Genomic DNA, 22,262 nt, shown 5'->3' with positions numbered 1-22,262 from the left:
ACCTCTTGTCGACAGCTTCGACCCCAAGGCACCACTGGAGCTAGACATCATGGAAATCAAAAAAGAACACGGCAACTCTGCTGTCGGGCGTCACCAAAAATTATCGTGCCCACCGTAATTGCTTACTTCAGACCTCAATTGAGTTCCCGCCGATGCTTTGATAAAAGTAAAGCCAAGGATACTTCTGGTTTGTCACCCATGCAAGCGGGGGACTATGGCTGAAGGTGAGCTAGTAAGAGGAGCGATGCTCAACCCTTCACTGCCACTCAGCGAGTGCACTTCCCCAGTATTCTACCAATAAACCAAAGTCTACCACCTGCTTTACCTATGACTGAACCTATGTGAACATTTCATTTCATATCGGTACATGGTCCTACCCCCAGGTTTTTGTATGATTTGTTCGATTTCAACAGTGGCTCACTGATATTATAGTCATAGGGTACTACGTTTTTTCGTTTTGTGAAGTCAAAATTTTACATTTCTGAACATTTAGAGTAAGTAGCCAACTCTGCGCCATATTGAAACCTTATTAAGATCTGACTGAATATTTATGCAGCATCTTTCAGATCGTACTTCATTCTAGGTAACTGCATCAACTGCAAAAAATCCTGATGTTGCTATTAATATTGTTTGCAAGGGTCCCAACACACTTCCCAGGGGCACACCTGAAGTTACTTTTACATCAGATGGATACTCTCCATCCAAGATAACTTGTTTTGTTCTCCCTACCAAAAAGTTCTCAAGACAGTCACAAATTTCTCTTGATACCCCATATGATCGAATTTTTGCAATGAGCACAGGCGCAGTACCGAGTCAAATGCTTTTCAGATATCAAGAAACACTGTATCTTTCTAGTTGCCTTGATCCAGATCGTTCAGAGAAGTGCGAGTTGTGTTTCACATGATCGATGTTTTCGAAATCCAAGCTGGTTATCATTGAGATGGTCATTCTGTTCAAGATACCTCATTGTGTTTGAGCACATAATATGTACTAAGATTCTACAACAAATCGATGTCAACAATATTGGACGGTAGTTTTGTGGGTTAGTTCTACTACTCTTCTTGCAGATGGGTATGACCTACACCTTTTTTCCAAAAACTGGGCACAATTTTTTGTTCGAGGGATCTATGATAGATTACAGTGAGAAGAGTGGCTAACTCAGCCGCAAATTCGGTATAGCATTTGACGGGGATTCCATTGGAGCCTGGAGCTTTGTTCAATTTTAACAATTTCAGCTGTTCCTCAACGTCACTGACACTAATACTTATTTTTCCCTCTTTTCAGTGGTACGAGGATTAAATTGGGGCAATTCTCCTGGTGTTTGCTTTGTAAAGGAACATTTGGTTGGTCGGTTGATTTGGAGGAGGAGACCAAACAGCGAGGTCATCGATCCTGGAACACTTGAAAACGGAGTTAAGCATTTCAACTTTTGCTTTGCTGACCTCAATTTCAGTTTCTGTCTCATTCACTAGAGACTAGACACTGTGTTTTGTGCCATTAACACCCTGAACATAGAACCAGAATTTCTTTGGAATTCGTGAAATGTCATTTGATAATATTCTGTTACGGTAGTCACTGAAGGCATCACGCATTGCTCATTGCATTATTAGCTTACATTCACCATTAATTGAATTTAATGTACCATGGTGACGTGTTTGTGATAAATCTTCAATGTGAAGTTGCCTTGAAATAGTATACTGGCACAACACGCAATTAAATACAGCGTCTTCCAAGTTATCGAAGGTACGAGTACAGCAAAGAGCATTACCCTAAATATACTCCTCGTTTTGAAAGGAATGCTTCAACACCCAGCAACTGCCTTTAGAACGGGTTGTATAAACTTTGGCTGGACGTATACCACAGCGTGTAAGGCGGAAATTTAAATGATAGTGACTAGTACACATCAAAAATTTTCGGTTTTTAAAAACAGCAAAGGCAGAAAAGTAGAAGAGATTATTGTGTGCCGACTACCTCCTATACAGTGCGTTATATAAATGCAAATACTGTGAAAAGTGGCAGCCCAGCTATTAGCTCAAATCGGTGTGGCACGAGTTTTTGTTCGCATGTTACTACCTTGCGCAAGAGAACATCGACCATGCATATGTTTATGGCAAGCCTTAGTTTGCTCTATATCTACTGGATTACAACGACTGTTTTGCCTAAACAGTCACAGCGTCAACAGATTTTTGTAAACACATCGAACGTAATTTTTATTACCGACAGGGAATACCTCAGTATTGCCATAGACACTGCCCTTATACGCAACGGATGGGTGCGACGAAATCTTTGGTTAGTGCTTCGAAGTACTTATTTCTCGATCTATTTATCTTTACAGAATTTGACAATATGTAGTTAAGTTCTAGTGCTGGGGTAATTTTTAACCTTTTATCATTCACAAAAGAAATTTGTTGCCTAAATAAATTCGGTACCTAGGGTTTAATGAATAAAATGGCCATAGGTATTTTTCTTTACAATCCCATATTATAGTTCGTATGAGATGTACTAGCACAAAAAGATTATCGCACGCAACTTAGTTTGTGGCAATATCATCTCCCTTTTAGTATACAACCTTTTTATTTCTTATAACTGATTCAGCATGTGATATTATGGAGCACTTGTGGCTGGAAGGGATATAAGATTTCAATAGTTCACCCAGCAGTTGTGGATGTTGTGGTACTGATGTGACTGGAAACCAGAATTATAAGTCATTGTATTTATGGTGATTTGTATGAAAGAGCATAATGAGATGCAATTCCTTCATAATGGTAAGGGATCAACAGGAAACACGACACCGTGGTCTCTGGTTTCTTTAACTATCAAGAGATTGATGTCATTATCAAAAATGAAAGATAGATGAGATAAGCTTACATGCTTTTTTGCGCATAGCTCTGGACTAGCCCTCCATTTTGGTGACAGTTTACTGTCCACAACTGAATTTCTTTCAGATAAGTTTTTAAAAAACTGGCCTGGCATTTGGGAGGAGTGAGTTTAAATTCGTCTTCCGGCCGTTTGTATTAGCTTTTCTGTGAATCTGCTAAATAAAAAAATCTTCATGGGGTGGTAAGCCATTATCTTCCTATCTATATTAAACCAAACTGTATGTCAGTGTTTGATAGTCATGTTCAATGTGTTTGTCAGAGTGGAGGATTGTTATCATCGACATGTAACCACGAAATCACAGTGTGTGCTCTGTAATAGAAAACACAGTAATATTGTGATATGGAAGCTGTAGATCATCGGTATGCAGAACCCCTTGTGACGTCTTAACTAAGAAGCCAATCTTCGACACTGTCGTAACCTTAATCATCTACAACACAAAGTATCTGTCATAAGGGAGTCTTGAAAGTTGTTCCTCAACAGTGCTGTGAATACTAGTCACTTAGGATATGGCTACATTCTGTAACGATGCTTATCACTTGCCATAAGTAGAAATTATACAAATTACCTTCAGACACTTTGTTTTCTCATGATGACTTACAAGAAGGCTCTGCAATGCAAATTGTGCAACGTACTTAACATGTTCTTTGCTCCAAGCATACAAACCACACACACCATATGTTGTAAAGTAGACCTCTGCCTCATGGTCTCTGGTTACAAAACACTATATTGTTTTCATATCCAGCCCCCATAACAACGTCCATATCACAAGCATTGTAAAAATTTCTGTTACATAATCTTTAAATGTTTTTTTGTTTTGCTCGCAACAAATTTTATTCACCATCACTATTTTCATTCTGATACTCATACAGTTAACCTAACAGTTTTATGATGTCATGATTAATATGTATGGGCAAAGCTATTCTTTTTGCGGAACCATTCGTTTTGAGATAGTTCTTATTGAACTAGTTCAAATGAACTATGTAGTTTATTTTTAATGATAAAGACAATACATAAGAGCACCTGGAAAAGCCTGTAAACTAATAAGTCAGAGAACAGTATTTTATTGCCTGTAATATACTAAGTACGGAGTATCGCTCCGCATGCACGTGGTATTAGTATTTTTGACTTCTAAAAGTCCTGTATCATCTATTGATATTCATGACATGCTCTCCACGTTATTTAAGTAATGACATATGTAATCGTTGCTGGCTTAAACCATTTTAACCCTTATCCGTGAAAGTGGTCCATGACTGAATCTGGTCGATATTTGGGTTTAAAATAAAAGTAGCTTATGGTCAAACATGCATTTTATAGTTTTTTTTTTCTCTCCAAATCAAACACTGCCATGCACTATAAGATTCAGCAATAGCAGCAGGGCAGTAATATAAGCATCCTCTTAAATATTCCCTCACAAAAGACTTTTTTTTTACCATTCATATTTTCTGGTAGATTGTTGAATTGGTTAATAAAATCAACAGGGTGCGCATTACCATATTCTTCAAAATCACTAAATTCCTTATAATGAACACAAAAAGATAAATTAGACTTTTCATACATGTTAGGGGAGAGTGGTGAGACTTGACCCCTTTTTTACATTTTATTTTTTAAAGCGATTGGTATAAACATAAGGAAAGAACTAAAATGTGTAATAAATAGTCAGTTTTTAACTCTTTCTGTCCCTATTTTTAATTCAATCCTTTGCCATTTACTATCACCATAAAAAATTAAAAACTAAAGCCATGCAGAATGGATAAAGTCTCACCATATGTGGGACACTTGATCCCTTTTACGGAGAGACTTTATTGTGGTAAATAAAACAATTTATTCATTATTCAAAGCAAATTTTATTTTGTCTATAAGATTTATAAGAGGAACTGAGGTTTACTAACAAAAGAAATTCACATAATAACTTTAGAAAACAAATTCATTCATGATCTCTAGAGGCATGCTTGAAGTGCAATTTGTAGCCTACAAAACATGTTATGAGATCATAAAAAGTCGCTAAGTTATAAAATATATATAACATTCACCATGGCGCTCGGGGGGTCACAGCACCAATTTGCGACACCTGAAGATGGGCTTATAAGAGCCCAAAACCAGTCATGTGATAATAAAAGAACTTTACAAATGAAGTGGTATTTTCAACCAGTTTTCATGTTTATAGCTGATCCTCAGTAGCATTTTTATGTTTGCTATACAATCTATAGATTTATCATCTATGCTTAAAGTGTCAGGAGGTGGCAGACGTAAAAGAGCAGGGGTCTTTTAATAGCCGGCAGTTCGAACATAGGGCGAATGGCAGCCGTTTCCCTTAGGGAAATGGCAGCAAGGGACAGGAAAGGACTTATTCCAGCAGCTACTGAGGGGACAGAGTGCAACCAACTGCAGATTGTGACACATGTTGGAACAAATGATGACTCTTGTCAGGGCTCCGAGGTCATTCTTGGGTCATTCCAGTGGCTGTCGGAGAAGGTTGAGAAGACCAGTGCTGTGTGTGGAGTTTCAGTGAAGCTCACAATTTGCAGCATTGTCTCCATAACAGATCATGACCCTTTGGTTCTGTCAGCGTCGTACTGTTCATCCAGAACCAGAACTTTACCTTAATGACGATCCACTCACTATAGTGGAGACATATCGATTCTAAGGACTGATTTTCGACACTCGATTGTCGTGACTTCCTCAACTTTGTCTTCTTAAGCAGAAGTGCTGGCAGCACCTCAATGCCCTCCGCTGCCTGAGAAACACCAACTGGGGTGCAGATCGCTCTACGATGCTGCAGCTGTACAGAGCCCTTGTTCAATCCTGCCTTGACTATGGGAGTCTGGTTTATGGTTTGGTGGCACCCTCAGCATTGCATTTACTCGATCCAGTGCACTACTGTGCATTCACCTAGCAACAAAAGCTTTTCGGACGAGTCCAGTGAGCAGCATCCTGGTGGAGGCCGGAGTCCCTCCATTGCAGGTTAGGCGTGCACAACTGTGCGCGTCTGAATCACCGTGTCCTTTTCTCACCTACAGCGGTTCATCTCTCGCATTGGTGGCCCAGGTCAGGGCTTCCAATTGCAGTTCGTGTCCGATCCCTTCTTTCCGAACTGGAGTCCTTGCCTTTACCACCTATACTTGAGGTCCATTCATGTACACCTCCATGGTGTACACCTAGGCCGCGGCTTCACCTGGACCTTTCACATGACCCTAAGGACTCAGTTAACCCGCGGCCCTCCGCTGCCATTTCCTCTCGATTCTTGACACGTACTGAGGCCACGAAGTGGTTTACACTGACGGCTCGATGGCTGATGCTCACGTTGGCTTCGCGTATGTCCATGGAGGACATATTGAACAGCATTCCTTGCCCGATGGTTGCAGTGTTTTCGTGGCTGAGCTGGTGGCTATATCTCATGCTCTTGAGCACATCTGTTCATGCCCTGGGGAGTCGTTTCTTCTGTGTACTGACACCTTGAGAAGCCTACAAGCTATCAACCAGTGCTACCCTCATCATCCTTTGGTAGCGACCATCTGGGAGTCCATCTATGCCCTGGAACGGTCCAGTCGTTCAGTGGTGTTTTTGGGGACCCCAGGTCACGTCGGAATCACGGGCAGCAAACTTGCCGACTGGCTGGCCAAACAGGCTACGCGGAAAACGCTTGTGGACACTGGCTTCTCTGCAATTGACCTGTGTTCAGTAATATGCCGCAAGGTTTTGCAGCTTTGGGAGACAAAAGGGCATAACCTCAGCACGCACAACAAACTGCACACCATTAGGGAGACTATGAATGTGTGGCAGTCCTCTATGCGGGCCTCTTTCAGGGACTCTGTGGTTCTCTGCTGACTCTGCATTGGCCACGCGTGGATGACACACGGCTGCCTCCTGTCCTGTGATGACCCGCCTCTGTGTCAGTGCAGCGCCCGACTAACAGTGGTCCATATCTTGGTGAGCTGTCCTTCTTTGCCTGCCCTGCGACGGACTCTTCAGTTACCAGATTCATTGCCATTATTTTTAGCTTTTAATTTTAATTGGCTAATTTAGTTTTATGTTTTATACACGACAGTGGGTTTTATCGTTCTATATAAGTTTTAGCGCATGTCCTTTGTCCCTTTCTATTCTGCACTCTAATGCTTTTAGGGTGGATGTTTTTGTGTATCACAGAGTGTCTGGCTTTTCCTTTTTATTCTTGTGGTTGGCCAGCCACTGTCATCTGCGCTCTTGTTTTTACCACTTCTACCTGTTTCTTGCTTCTCTCTGCGGTTTCCTTTTCTTGTTTTGCCCATAGTAGTGTTGGGTGTCCTGTCATTCTTCTGGTTCTTCCTTTCTCCTGTTATTGTGCTGTATGTCTCCTTTTTTTTCTTCTTTCCCTTGTGTAATTATTTTACTGTGAACAAGGGACCGATGACCTCACAGTTTGGTCCGTTACCGCCCCCACCCCCCACCCCTCACCCCCTCGTTTAAACCAACCAACCCTTTGGTTCACCAGAGTTCAGAGGAAGGACTGAACCAGAGACTTTACAGGTTCTGTGATAAGCTTTTCTGCGACTTCCTGGACTTGGCTATAAGATTGAGAGCTATAGGGTGCCTCTAAATGGGTCAGGTGTGCACTACACGTCAGAAGCTGCAGGTAGCTGAAGGTGTGTGGAGTGGGCTTAAGAATTAGGCGACTCTCTGTCCAATTGAAACTGAGGGTAGCAAAGCAAAAGTTGAAATGCTTAACTCTGTTTTCAAATGTTCCTTTACAAAGGAAAATCCGGGAGAAATTCCCAATTTAATCCTTGTATCACTGAAGAGATGAATGAAATAAGCATTAGTGTCAGTGGTATTGGGAAACAGCTGAAATCGTTAAAAATGAACAAAACTCCAGGCCCCAGTGGAATCCCTGTCAGATTCTATATTGGATTTGCGACTGAGTTAGCCTCTCTTTTAGCTATAATCTGTTGTAGATCCTCCTTGGAAAAATGCACAGTTCATGTCCGACTATGAGAATGGTAGTAGAAATGATCCACAAAACTACTGTCCAGTATCCTTGTCATCGATTTGTTGTAGAATCTTAGAACATATTTTGAGCTCAAACATAATTAGGTATCGTGAACAGAATGAACTCCTCAGTGCCAACCAGCATGGATTTCAAAAGCATTGATCATGTGAAAGCCAACTTGCACTTTTCTCACGTGTCATACTGGAAGTTTTGGATCTAGGCAACAAGACAGATGTAGTGTTTCTTGATTTCCGAAAAGCATTTGACTCAGTGCCACACCTACACTTATTATTGAAAGTATGATCATGTGGGGTATCAAGTGAAATTTGTGCCTGGACTGAGAGTCATTGCAAGATGTATGAGTAACTTCATATGTGCTCCAGGGAAATGTGTTGGGAGCCTTGTTGTTCATATTGTATATTAATGACCTTGCTGATAACATTAATGGTAACATCAGGATTTTTTGCAGATCATGCAATTATCCGTAATGAAGTATTATCTGAAAGAAGCTGCATAAATATTCAGTCTGATCTTGATATGATTTCAACTTGGTGCAGAAATTAGCAGCTTGCTCTAAATATTCAAAAATGTAAAATTTTACACTTCACAAAACAAAAAAATGTGGTATGTGATGACTATAATATCAGTGAATCACTATTGGAATCTGCCAATTCATACATATACATGGGTATAACACTTTGTAGGGATATAAAATGGAGTGATCACATAGGTTCAGTTGTGTGTAAAGCAGGTGGTAAACTTAGTTTTATTGGCAGAATACTGGGGAATGTAATCAGTCTACAAAAGAGATTCCTGACAAATCACTTATACGACCAGTTCTAGAATATTACTTACGTGTGTGGGACCCGTACATGATAGGACTAACAGGGGATATGGAACATATACAGAGAAAAGCTTTAGGAAGAGGTTTGTTTAATACTGAAGGAACTGAATTGGCAGAGTCTTTAAGAAAGATGTAAACTATCCTGAGAAAGGTTATTAACAATGTTTTAAGAACTGGATTTAAATGATTACTCTAGGGATATAATATAATCCCCTGCATATAGGTCACATAGGGATCTTGAGGATAAGATTAGAATAATTTTTGCATGCAGAGCAGTATTCAATGAATCATTCTTCCCACACTCCATACGTGAATGGAACAGGAAGAAGCCCTAATAACTGATACAATGGGATGTACTCTCTGCTATGCCCCTCAAGGTGGTTTGCAGAGTATAGGTGCAGATGTAGAAGTAGAAAGTGACAGTGTTACTTCCTCTCTTTACCCTGAAATGCATATTGTTCATTTTGTTTATGTTCATCGTTAATTTATTACACACTGCCAAACTCTAAAAATCCTTAATGGTTTCATTTGTTTTCTGCAACAGGAGTTCTGATGTTTATCAGTGACTATGATGTTGCAGTCATCTACATCCATACTCCAGAAGCCACCTGACGGTGTGTGGCGGAGGGTACCTTGAGTACCTCTATCAGTTCTCACTTCTATTCCAGTTTCGTATTGTTCGTGGAAAGAAGGATTGTCGATATGCCTCTCTGTGGGCTCTAATCTCTCTGATTTTATCCTCATGGTCTCTTCGTGAGATATACGTGGGAGGGAGCAATATACTGCTTGACTCCTCAGTGAAGGTATGTTCTCGAAACTTCAACAAAAGCCTGTACCAAGCTACTGAGCATCTCTCCTGCAGAGTATTCCACTGGAGTTTTATCTATTATCTCCGTAACGCTTTCGTGATTACTAAATGATCCTGTAACGAAGCGTGCTGCTCTCCGTTAGATCTTCTCTATCTCTTCTATCAACCCTATCTGGTACGGATCCCATGCTGGTGAGCAGTATTCAAGCAGTGAGCACCCCCCAGGGGGCCCACAACTCTTTTGTGGATACGTGCATAGCGAGCACGGGACCCCGAGCTAATGTGGCCCTCCTTCCTTTCCGGGCTGCATACCTTCCTTTTCCGCATCCTTCCCTATCCCCCATCTTCGCCACCCCCCCCCCCCCCCCCCCCCCCCCCCCCCCTCACCTCTGGCTCTTTCCTTCCCTTTCTCCCCCTCTGGGCGTATGGTTTGTGCCTACGTCCGGAGACGGACGCTCGTAAATGTAACGCATTCTTCGCCTTCTCTGCTTGTATATCTTCATCCTTCCTTTGTCCTTCTCTTTTCCTTACCTCTTCTCTTTACCATTTTCTCTGCTGTGGCGTTTGAGACCTCTCTTCTTTGTTTTTCCCTTGCTCTTCTTCCTCCCTGTGCGTGTCTGAAGGCCGACCCATGCATTTTTGTGCGTAGCCGGTGACGGGGTAACGTGTAATTCCCCGCCCCGGGTAGACAGGTAGGACACGTACGTACCCCCTGGTAACGGCCAGGCCCAGGGAGGGGTGATTACCCGAGCTGATACCTTCCAAAAGTGCCGATTAGTCCCTCCGTCCGTTTGTCGGGAGGTGTGACCTGAGGTGTGAACAATCACCTAAGGCGGGAGTGCCCTCATAGAGGGCCCCCACAAGGGAGGAGCGCGCCATCGGAGACGCCGTTAATCATGGGGGATTCTTCCACAATGGTTTCCTCACCTTCCACTATGTCTGCTCACAAGCATAAGTTCACTGAGTCTCAGCCACAGACAGTTCTTCCATTGTTGCCACAGTTCCTTGTTGTTTCTCGGTCTGACGAAGGTCACGACTTCTCCACGGTCAACACTTTCATTATTCAGAAAGGTGTCGACGCAATTGCAGGTCCTGTAAAGTCTTGTTCCAGATTATGGAATGGCACCTTGTTGTTAGAAACAGACAGTGCCCTCCATGCACAAAAATTGCTGCGTACTTCATTGCTCCACACCTTCCCTGTCCGGGTTGAAGCGCACCGTACTTTAAATTCCTCGCGTGGAGTCGTTTATACACGCTCCCTTGATGGATTGTCTGATGAAGAAATTCAGCACTACCTGTCTGACCAGGGCGTAACGGCTGTTCATAGAGTTATGAAAAGGGTTGACACGAACATCATTCCAACCTGCACTGTCTTCTTGACATTTGACAAAGTTCAACTCCCATAGAAAATCAAAGCAGGCTATGAGATAATTTCCGTTCACCCTTACGTCCCAAACCCTACGCGTTGCTATCGGTGTCAGCGGTTCAATCACACCAGCCAGTCCTGTTCCAATCCGGCCAAATGTATTACGTGTGGCAAGTATGCCCATGAGGGTGCTTGTCCACCTCCATCCCCTCACTGCATCAACTGTATGGGTGACCACTCTGCTTCCTCTCGAGATTGCCCCGTTTTTAAAGACGAAAAGCTCATCCAGGAAAGCAGAATGAAGGAAAAGGTGTCGACCTTTGCTGCTCGAAAATTATTCGCCAGTTGACAGCCCACCGTGCCTCAGACAGGAAAATACAGCACTGTCCTTGCTTCTCCTCGGCCAACAAAGGAGGCGGCCACGCAGACTTGCGACCTCAGCTTTAGTGCCACGGTCGTCAGATCGTCCAGCGCAAAGATCGCCCGTTCAACCTCACCACTTTCGCCTGCCCACTCTATGGCTCGCCCTTCATCGGGTTCTGCTAAATCTCGAGCCCAAAAGTCAGACACGAAGACTTCGAAAAAAGAGCATACTCGTGAAGATTTTTTACATACCCCAACTTCACAATCATCGGTTCCTCCTTCATCTAAACATCATATTTCCAAGAAGGCTACTAAGAAACCCAGTTCATCTCCTTCTCCGCCAAGGCGTGTCCCTGGCGGAAATCGCCCTCGGCCGTCTTCTGTGTCACCGAGGCGCACTGCTGGCGGCCGATCAACCGGCCAATAGCTGGTGGCAGGAGCTGCTCCTGAACAACCTGTGGATCAAGATCTTCTGCCTTCGGCTGAATGCCATTCCATGCTGTCGGTCGCAAGCTCTGAGCAGTCGTTGAGTTGACGGCAACCTTGGTCACATTCCTCCATTTTCTGTTCACCCTATGTCCATTATCCACTGGAATATCCGCGGCATTCGAGCCAATCGGGATGAATTGTCGATCCTCTTACGATCCTACTCGCCGGTCATCTTCTGTCTTCAGGAAACAAAGCTGTGTCCCCATGACCGCTTTGTTCTCCCCCATTTTCAGTCCGTCCGATTTGATCTCCCCTCTGTTGAAGGCACTCCAGCCCATGGAGGACTCATGATTCTTCTCCATGATGCTCTCCATTATCAGCCAATCCACTTAAACACTTCCTTCCAAGCTGTCGCTGTCCGTCTTTCCCTTTCTGGATATACCTTTTCTCTTTGTACTGTATACATTCCATCGTCCACACCAGTGGCACGAGCTGATCTCCTTCATCTTCTTGGTCAGCTTCCACCCCCCTATTTACTGGTTGGGGACTTCAATGCCCATCACCCGTTTTGGGGATCTCCACATCCTTGTCCACGTGGCTCACTATTGCTAGACGTCTTCCACCAAGCGGATCTAGTTTGCCTCAACACTGGGGTCCCTACATTTTTGCCTGCCTCCACGACAAATTTCTCTCATTTGGACCTTTCGGTCGGTACTGTTCCGCTAGCTCGGCGCTTCAAATGGTTCACCCTTGATGATACACACTCCAGTGACCACTTTCCATGTGTCCTTAGACTGCAGCCTCAACTGCCATATATGCGCCCACGACGCTGGAAGTTTGTCCAAGCCGATTGGACACTTTTTTTCATCTCTAGCGACATTCGATGACCGTCACTTTCCCAGCGTCGACAATGAGGTCACACATATTACCGACGTTATTCTTACAGCTGCGGAACGTTCAATACCACGCACCTCCGAATTGCCCCGGCACCCCCCAGTTCCTTGGTGGAACGAGGCGTGCCATGACGCAATACAAGAGCGGCGACGTGCTCTTCGCGTTTTCCACCACCATCCTACTTTGGCCAACTGTATCCGCTATAAGCAGTTCCGTGCGCGATGCCGTCGCGTCATCCGCGATAGCAAGAAGGCAAGCTGGAAATTCTTTATTCGCTCATTTAACACCTTCACTCCCTCCTCGGAAGTTTGGAGTCAGCTTCGATGGTTCTCAGGCGTGCCTAGTTTCTCCCCGGTCTCTGGGCTCACTGTCGTGCATGATACATTAGTGGACCCCGTTGCAATTTCTAACTCATTGGGTCAGCACTTTGCTGAGATTTCGAGCTCTTCAAATTACCCGCCAGTATTTCTCCCGAAGAAACGTGCAGCGGAAGTGCGACCTCTTGCTTTCTCCTCTCAGAATCGCGAAAGCTACAATACTGTTTTCTCCATGCGGGAACTCCAACATGCACTCTTTTCTTCTCGCTCCTCCGCCCCAGGACCGGATGGTATCCACGTCCAAATGTTGCTGCATTTATCAACCCATAGTCTGCGTTACCACCTTCGCCTTTATAATCGAATTTGGACCGACAGTACTTTTCCCAGACGATGGTGGGAAGCTATCGTCGTTCCTGTTCCGAAGCCTGGAAAGGACAAACATCTCCCCTCTAGCTATCGCCCCATTTCTCTCTCGAGTAGTGTATGTAAGGTTTTGGAGCGTATGGTGAATTGCTGTTTAGCTTGGTGGCTGGAGTCCCACAGTCTTTTAACACCTGCCCAATGCGGATTCCGAAAGCATCGTTCTGCAGTTGACCATCTTGTTGCTCTCTCCACTTATATCATGAACAATTTTCTCTTGAAACGCCAAACAGTAGCAATATTTTTTGATCTGGAGAGAGCATACGATACCTGTTAGAGGACAGGCATCCTCCGCACACTGTTCTCTTGGGGCTTTCGAGGTCGGCTGCCCCTTTTTCTTCGCGAATTTATGGCAGAGCACACATTTAGAGTGCGGGTGAACACTACTCTCTCCCGTACTTTCTCCCAAGAAAACGGGGTACCCCTGGGCTCCGTGCTGAGTGTTGTACTGTTTGTCATTGCCATAAATCCAATTATGGATTGTCTCCTTCCTGATGTCTCGGGCTTCCTCTTTGTGGACGATTTTGCAATCTACTACAGCTCTCAACGGACCAGCCTTCTTGAACGACGTCTTCAAGGATGTCTCGATCGCCTCCACTCTTGGAGCATCGAAACCGGCTTCCGTTTTTCTCCCAGTAAGACTGTTTGTGTTAATTTTTGGCGACATAAGGAGGGTGGATGAAACTCCTTACGTAGCCAAAGGAGTTTCATCCACCCTCCTTACATCTAGGACCTGTCAACCTTCCGTTTTCGGACGTCGCTAAATTCTTGGGTCTTATGTTTGACAGAAAACTGTGCTGGTCCTCCTACGTTTCCTATCTTTCGGCTCGCTGTCTGTGATCCCTCAACACCCTCCGTGTCCTAAATGGTACCTCCTGGGGAGCGGACCGAGTGGTCCTTCTCCGCCTCTATCGCGCCTTAGTGCGCTCGAAATTGGACTATGGAAGCATAGTCTACTCCTCTGCTCGGCCGCCTATTCTTCGGCGCCTCGACTCTATCCACCACCGTGGATTACGTTTAGTGTCTGGAGCTTTTTACACCAGCCCTGTGGAAAGCCTTTATGCTGAGACTGCTGAACCTCCGCTGTCCAATCGGCTAGCAGTCCTTCTGAGTCGTTATGCTAGCCATCTGTCTTCCATGCCTGCTAATCCAGCCCATGACATTTTTTTCGACGCCTCCTTGGATGTAGGGTATGCAGGCCGCCCTTCCTCGCTACTACCACCGGGAGTCTGCTTCCGTCAACTGCTCCATTCTCTTTCCTTCCGCTTTCCTAAAACCTTCTTGACAACTTGGGGTACAGCACCGCCTTGGCTCCGTCCCCGGATCTGCCTGCTCCGTGACCTTTGTCAGTTTCCCAAGGATGGTACCCCTTCACTTGTTTATCGTCGGGCATTTTCTGCTCTATGTGCACAAATGAAGGAATCCACATTTATTTACACTGATGGTTCAAAAACATCGTTTGGTGTAGGGAGTGCCTATATTGTTGGCGACACCTCAAATCAATTTCGGCTTCCCGACCAGTGTTCGGTTTATACTGCGGAGCTTTACGCTGTTCTCCAGGCTGTCCACTACATCCACCGCGATCAGCAGTTACAGTATGTTATCTGTTCAGATTCTCTCAGCTCTCTCCTCAGTCTCCAACCTCTTTACCCTGTCCACCCTCTGGTCCACCGGATTCAGGATTGTCTGCGCTTGCTCCACCTGGGGGGCGTCTCGGTGGCGTTCCTCTGGCTCCCGGGACACGTTGGTATCTGTGGAAATGAGGCGGCCGATATAGCGGCCAAGGCTGCAGTCTCTTGTCTTCGGCCAGCTATTCAATCGATTCCCTTCGCCGATCTAAGGAGCGTTTTCTGTCGCCGTGTTGTTCTTTTATGGCACGCACATTGGTAGACACTTCCCCATAATAAATTGCGGGACGTGAAAGCTCTTCCTTGTGCTTGGACCTCTTCCTCCCGAACGCGTCGTCGGGAGGAGGTAATTTTAACTAGACTCCAGATAGGGTACTGTCTTTTTAGCCATCGACATCTTTTAAGCGGCGATCCTCCCCCACTCTGTCCCCACTGCTCTCAGCTGTGGACGGTAAGACACCTTTTAATTGAGTGCCCCTATTTTACTCCGTTACACGCCCGTCTACAGCTGTCGCCTGATATATCATCAATTTTAGCAGATGACACGCGCTCGGCCGATCGCGTTCTCGAGTTTATTAGTGCCAGTGAAATGACGTCAGTCATTTGAAGCTTTTTTTGGGGACAACCAATCCCTTTCTGTAGTGGTTTTTTAAGCCTTCCTTCTGCTTTTAGTTTCTCCAATTTTTTGAGTTTCGTTCCCATTGCTGCTGGTTTCCATTTTCGGTTTTTTACTGTTTCCTACGTCACGGACCGGGCGCTAATGACCATAGCAGTTTTGCGCCCTAAAACCAAAACAAAAACAAAAAAGCAGTGAGCGAACAAGTGTATTTTCGGATTGCATTTCCTTAGGATTCTTCCATTGAATCTCAGTCTGGCATCTACTTTACCGATGGTCAACTTTATATGATCATTCCATTTTAAATCACTCCTAATGCGTACTCCCATATAATTTATGGAATTAACTGCTTCCAGCTGCTGACCTGCTATATTGTAGCTAAATGATAAAGAATATTTCTTTCTATGTATTTGCAGCACATTACACTTGTCTACATTGAGATTCAGTTGCCATTCTCTGCACCATGCGTCAATTCGTTGCAGATCCTCCTGCATTTCAGTACAATTTTCCATTGTTACAATCTCTCAATATACTACAGCATCATCTGCAGAAAGCCTCAGTGGACTTCCGATGTTATCCACAAGGTCATTTATATATATTGTGAATAGCAACGGTCCTACGACACTTCCCTGTGGCACACCTGAAATCACTCTTACTTGGAAGACTTCTCTCCATTGAGAATGACATGCTACTTTCTGTTATCTAGGAACTCTTCAATCCAATCACACAATTGGTCTGAGGCCCTCTGAGTCTCGTGGACGAATAGCGCGAGCTGGGTTTCACACGATCGTCTTTTTCGAAACCCATGCTGATTCCTACAGAGCAGATTTCTAGTCTCCAGAAAAGTCATTATACTCAGACAATACGTGTTCCAAAATTCTACAACTGATCGATGTGAGATATATAGGTCTATAGTTCTGCACATCTGTTTGATGTCCCTTCTTGAAAATGGGGATGACCTGTGCCCTTTTCCAATCCTTTGGAACGCTACACTCATCTAGAGACCTACAGTACACCGCTGCAAGAAGGGGGCTAGTTCCTTAGTGTACTCTGTGTAAAATCAAACCGGTATCCCATCAGGTCCAGCGGCCTTTCTTCTTTTGAGCGATTTTAATTGTTCCTCCATCCCTCTGGCGTCTATTTCGATATCTACCATTTTGTCATCTGTGCGACAATCTAGAGAAGGAGCTACAGTGCAGTCTTCCTCTGTGAAACAGATTAGGAAAAAGACATTTAGTATTTTGGACTTTAGTCTGTCATCCTCTGTTTCAGTACCATTTTGGTCACAGAGTGTCTGGACATTTTGTTTTGATCCACCTACCGCTTTGACATAAGACCAAAATTTCTTAGGATTTTCTGCCAAGTCAGTACATACAACTTTACTTTCGAATAGCCCTCCTCACACTACATTTCGCTTCGCGTAATTTTCATTTGTCTGCAAGGCTTTGGCTATATTTATGTTTGCTGTGAAGTTCCCTTTGCTTCCGCAGCAGTTTTCTAACTTGGTTGTTGTACTACAGTGGCTCTTTTCCATCTCTTACGATTTTGCTTGGCACATACTTATCTAATGCATATTGTACAATGGTTTTGAACTTTGTCCACTGATCCTCAACACTATCTGTACTTGAGACAAAACTTTTGTGTTGAGCCATCAAGTACTCTGAAATCTGCTTTTTGTCACTTTTGCTAAACAGAAAAATCTTCCTACCTTTTTTAATATTTCTATTTATGGCTGAAATCATCGATGCAGGCAAAGAGAATTTTTCCTCCATGTCTTCCACTGCCTAGAAAGTGATATGTACTAAGGAGAGAATTGGACACAATACATTACTCTGAGGAATACTTATGTTTATATATTGCTTAGCTGACAGTTGTTTTACTAAAAATTTATCTGCAGCAGATCTGTGAACAATCTCCATGTTTTGCACTCTGTTTCCACATAAGACTGAGACCACTCAGTCACTGTTCCCCTTTTTCCTAGCACTTTGAGGTTGCTCAATAGTATTGTATGATCAACATTGTCAAAAACCATGGACAAGTCCAATAAAATGCATGTAACCCCATCATTCCTATTAAGAGCTTCAAGTACCACTTTCGTAAACTCTGCTGTGGCCAACATTGTACGTCTTCCACTTCTGAAACCAAAATGTGCTTTGTTAAAGACGTTGTATTTTTGGATGTAACTTATCAGCCTCTCTTGCATGATTACAACAGTTATTTTTGATGATGAAGATAGCAATGAAATTGCCTGTACTTTCCTGCTTTAGGTATTCTGGGGGAAACACCTGAACTAAAAGATTCATTTATTATTTTTGTTAATGGAGCATGTATGTTATTGTGCATGCCTTTAGGAGAAAAACAGAAACCTTATTTATGCCTGTTGTCTTCTTATTTTACTGTCTTTAACTTCAAGCTGTGTTATGAGAAACATCACTGTGCTTGCTGTGTAAGTCATTGTGGATGCTTCAGGTGTTTTGGGAAGATTTTGCTGCAGCTTCTCCGCAGTACCAGAGAAATAATTATTTACAGAATTAGTTAATTTCTGAGAACTTACTATTATTTTATCTCCATCTTTAATTTGTATGTTATAATGCCTGTTCTGCCTTTTCTAGTCTCTTGTTTTAATACTTCCCATACCGCTTTGCTTTTATTTTCTGCATTGTATATCAATTTATAATTAAACGATTTTTTGTTGCGAACAGTACCCTCCTGTATCCTTTTTTATACCTGAGACACTACTCAACGAACTATGGATCAGTGCAGCAGTTTTGCAGTGAACTTGTAAATTTAAGTGTCTGTGATGACTTTCTAATACCCACAGGTATCTATCCAATTTTCTTATCTGCAGCAGTAGAAATGGCTACTTTTGGAAATGACACCTCAAAAATGAATTTAAACAATGTGCAAAACTCTGAGAACATAACATCTACACTGCTTTCCATATACACTTCATCCCAGATTTGATTTGGCAATGCTCCAGAAAAAGTATGTGTTGTATGTTCTGAAAAAATCCTTTTGCAGGCCTGTAATTTTGTAGGTTCCATTGAACCTGTCTTTAGCTTTATTATCTGACAATAATGATTCAAAATGTCAAGATCTCTTATAAATACTTTACAGCCTTCTCTGTCATTGTCCGCAAATACATGGTCTAAAACTGAGGCTGAAGTTTTTGAACCTCCGTAGCTGTGTTTACTATTTGTGCCACACTGGAAGTGCTCAACATGTTTTACTAATTTCACCCTCATCACCATATCCACATACCTTGAAAAAGGGTCTATTATTGTCAGAATGAATTTGTTACCTTATGTTGTTCACCTAAAAGGTCCTAAGACATCAATCCCTAACAAAGAAAATGGACATGTCGCTTCTGGTAATTGTTGTAGCAGTATCTGTTTCTGACTCAAATCTGCTCCCTGCGCACATAGCACACAATTCTTTACATACTGATCCACATCTACTTTCCTACCTCTCCACCAATACCTCTCCGCCACTCTCCTATTCATCGCTCTCCACCCTCCGTGACTGGATAACACGTGATCACGTTCTTCCTTTAAAATCTCATCCCTCAACTTTGCTGGCACTACTATCCTTGGTCCTAACTTTGTTTCCCTGCACAGAAGACCATTGTACATATTAAATAGTGGCTGTGTCTGATACAATTTACAACCATCCGCGTCCTGTGATTCTTGCCATACTGCTAGGTCATAACCTACGACTTCTACTTTTGCCACTTTCCTACTTAGTGCATCCGCGTTACCGTGCTTCTTCCCAGGCTTGTGCACCACCTCATAGTCGAATTCACTAAGCCTCACAGCCCATCGAGCGAGTCTAGTGGACGGATCCTTCAGCCTGAACAACCACTTCAATGCAGCATGATCTGTCACTATCTGAAATCTTCTCCCATACAAATAACATTTAAAATATGTGATTCCAAAGATTACGCTACGCATCTCCCTCTCAGTTGTTGAGTAATTCCTCTCTGCTGCATTTAACTGCCTAGACGTGTAGGCTGCAGGATGTTCTTTCCCATCAATTTCCTGACTAAGAACACACCCTTATGCTTGAGTCGATGCATTGCAAGCTAATATAAACTCCTTTTCAAAATCTGGAAACACAAGAACCGGACTTGATGTTAACACTTCTTTCAGTTTGTTAAATGCTTTCTGACACTCTTCTGTCCACTCAAATTTCACACCCTCCCATAACAATCGTGTCAACAGCTGTGTTAAATTTGCAAAACTCTTCACGAACTCCGTCATTACTGATAATATGACCCAGATATTTTACTTCTTCTAATGCAAACTGACATTTCTTCAGGCTCAACGTCAAACGAGCTGCTCTTAACCTCATAAAGACTTCCCTTAACCACTGTTTATGTTGCTCCATACTACTTGAAAACACTGTAAAGGCATCCAAATAGACCAAACTGTGCCGTGGTTTCAAACCCCTCAAGACACTGTCTGGCAACCTCTGAAATGTTGCCGGAGCATTTTTCAAACCAAATGGCATTCTAATGTACTGGTAATGGCCTCCAGGTGTGGAGAAAGCAGTTTTTGGACGATCCTCCGGAGCCATCTGTAATTGATGATAACCACTTGTCAATTCCATTGTCGAAAAGTACTGGCACTGTCCTAAGTGATGCAAAGTCTCCGATATGTTTGGAATGGGGTATGCGTCCATTACTGTCTTATTATTGAGGTATCGGTAGTAACAACAGAACCTGTATTTCTTAGTTCCATCTGCAGATTTTTTAGGTACAACGACAATGCCTGCTCCCCAGCAACTATCACTATGCTCTATAATACCATCCGCAAGCTGCTGATCAATGAAATCTTCCACAGTTGGCTGCAAATACCTTGGTATACTGTATGGTTTATGGTAAACTGGTGCTTCATTCCCTGTTGGTATCCTATGTTGAACTAATGGAGTTGCTGGTAACAGCCCTTGTGGAAAAAAACTAATCCTTAAATTCCCACAATAATTCTTCCATATGCTCTCTTTCTCCTCCTTTCAAATGCTTAATTTTGTCACGCAGTGCAGTTCTATCGACAGTTAGTGGTTGATTGCTTCGCCTACCTCTCGAACACCAGTCTTCGTCATCTGACACATCCAGATTTGCTACTAAAACTCCTTTTCTCAAATTCACGTCTACAGCGCTAAAATTATCCACGTTCATGGGAACTACTTGCCCATCGTTCCCCTCCTGTAGCGTACAAAACTACGTTTCACAAAGCACCCCCCCAGTGAACCCAAAACTTCATTATCCTCCAATGGTTCAATAACACATACCGTACCCACAGGTAGATTCGACTCCACACTTACCCAAAGCAACTTCCCGGTGCCACTACACACACACACACACGCACACACACACACACACACACACACACACACTCATGTGAATTAAGCCTTAATGCTAATGTATGCGGTTCAATTGGTTTGTTCATTACGTTGAATGCCCCTCGCGACTGCTCTGCATTGACAACAGTTTCCCCTAGCTGAAATAACATTCCACCAAGTTCCACAGTTCATTGTCCAAGGTCAATTTTGGCATGATGTTGATGCAAGAAATCTACTCCGAGGATCATGTTGTAGCCCTCACTTACCCAGGGTACTACCTCCATGCATGAATTAAATCGGACTTTCTCTATTCGAAAGTCAACTGTCACCGACCTCAAAGTCGTGACTTCCTTATCCCCCACTCCACGCAGCCTATAATGTGGTGGGTCTAACTTCCTTCGTCCCAGTATATTCTTAGTAGCCACTGACACTTGCGCCCCTGTGTCCAACAAAATCTTAAACTTATTAGGTCCTATGGATCATACCACTGAACATTCCATCTCTGCATACATACTCGTAGCATTGAAATTAAACGGGAGCTTCCTTACGTGGGTCTTGGGCTGGCCCCCCTCTGCCGTTTCACAATTGTCCACCTCTCCTATCTCCACTTCTCCATCCTTCCTGCTGCCAATTTCCACCCCTTCCTTGGTGACTGGGTACATTGCCTCTGCACATGTCTCGTACGACCACACTAACAACATGTTATACCCGCTGTGAACACTGTTTGACTATCACGTACCCCTGTTGCAACGTCTATTTCCTCACATTGAATTGCCAGCTGAATGGCCAAATACAAATCTTTCGGAGTCCCTTCATGCACTTTCCATGACATATGCACTGGTAACCCTCTCAAAAATACATCAAGTGCCCTTTGCTTGGCCTCCTGCAACAGAACAATATTTGCTTAATCGCTCTGACCCAACTTCATACTCATTAATTTCCCTTATCCTGTCCACAAATTTCTCTACTGTCTCCCTCTGTCTCTTTGACATTGTACTCAACCTCTCCCTAAAGTACCAAGCACTATTCTGTTTCTTGCTTGCAAAAGCCCTTCCTTTAACTGCTTAAACTGTCCTGCCTTCCTTAAGGTCTCAGAACACCTTACATATGTTTTCGCTTCACTCGTTAATCTAATCTTGGCTATATGTAACAACTGCTCATTGGACCAACCGTTCACCACCGCTTAAGTTTCCAAGTCCTCCACAGACGAACGCACATCCTCAGTCAGATGCCTTGCCAGAAAATGGAATAATCAAACTTGCGGCAGCTGGATCTATCTCCTGCACCCTAGGCGACAACAACTGATCAGATGCGGTTTCACGCTCTCTTCCAGATGTTAATTCATTTCTTAACTCCGTATTGTCCGCTGTCAATTGTGCTATCTTTTCCATCAA

At 43.5% G+C, this 22,262-nt stretch overlaps 1 protein-coding gene across 2 annotated transcripts in view; it reads left to right on the top strand.

The window, feature by feature from the left end:
- Window positions 1-1,833: 1,833 nt before the first annotated feature.
- Window positions 1,834-22,262, top strand: part of LOC126473955 (heparanase-like) — a 256,399-nt gene continuing 235,970 nt past the window's right edge. Inside the window, exon 1 of one of the 2 annotated variants that reach the window (XM_050101324.1) lies at window positions 1,834-2,289. In XM_050101324.1, the coding sequence (XP_049957281.1) occupies window positions 2,096-2,289 (194 nt within the window). In that variant the 5' untranslated portion in view covers window positions 1,834-2,095. Of the gene's footprint in view, window positions 2,290-2,347; window positions 2,371-22,262 lie in introns of those variants that run through there. The other variant, XM_050101325.1, reaches the window with a different exon arrangement.

The sequence above is a fragment of the Schistocerca serialis genome, chromosome 4, assembly GCF_023864345.2.
Source record: "Schistocerca serialis cubense isolate TAMUIC-IGC-003099 chromosome 4, iqSchSeri2.2, whole genome shotgun sequence".
NCBI classification, from domain to species: domain Eukaryota; kingdom Metazoa; phylum Arthropoda; class Insecta; order Orthoptera; family Acrididae; genus Schistocerca; species Schistocerca serialis.
The sequence above is the reverse complement of the archived record's forward strand: the minus strand, read 5'-3'. Positions and strand labels throughout refer to the sequence as shown.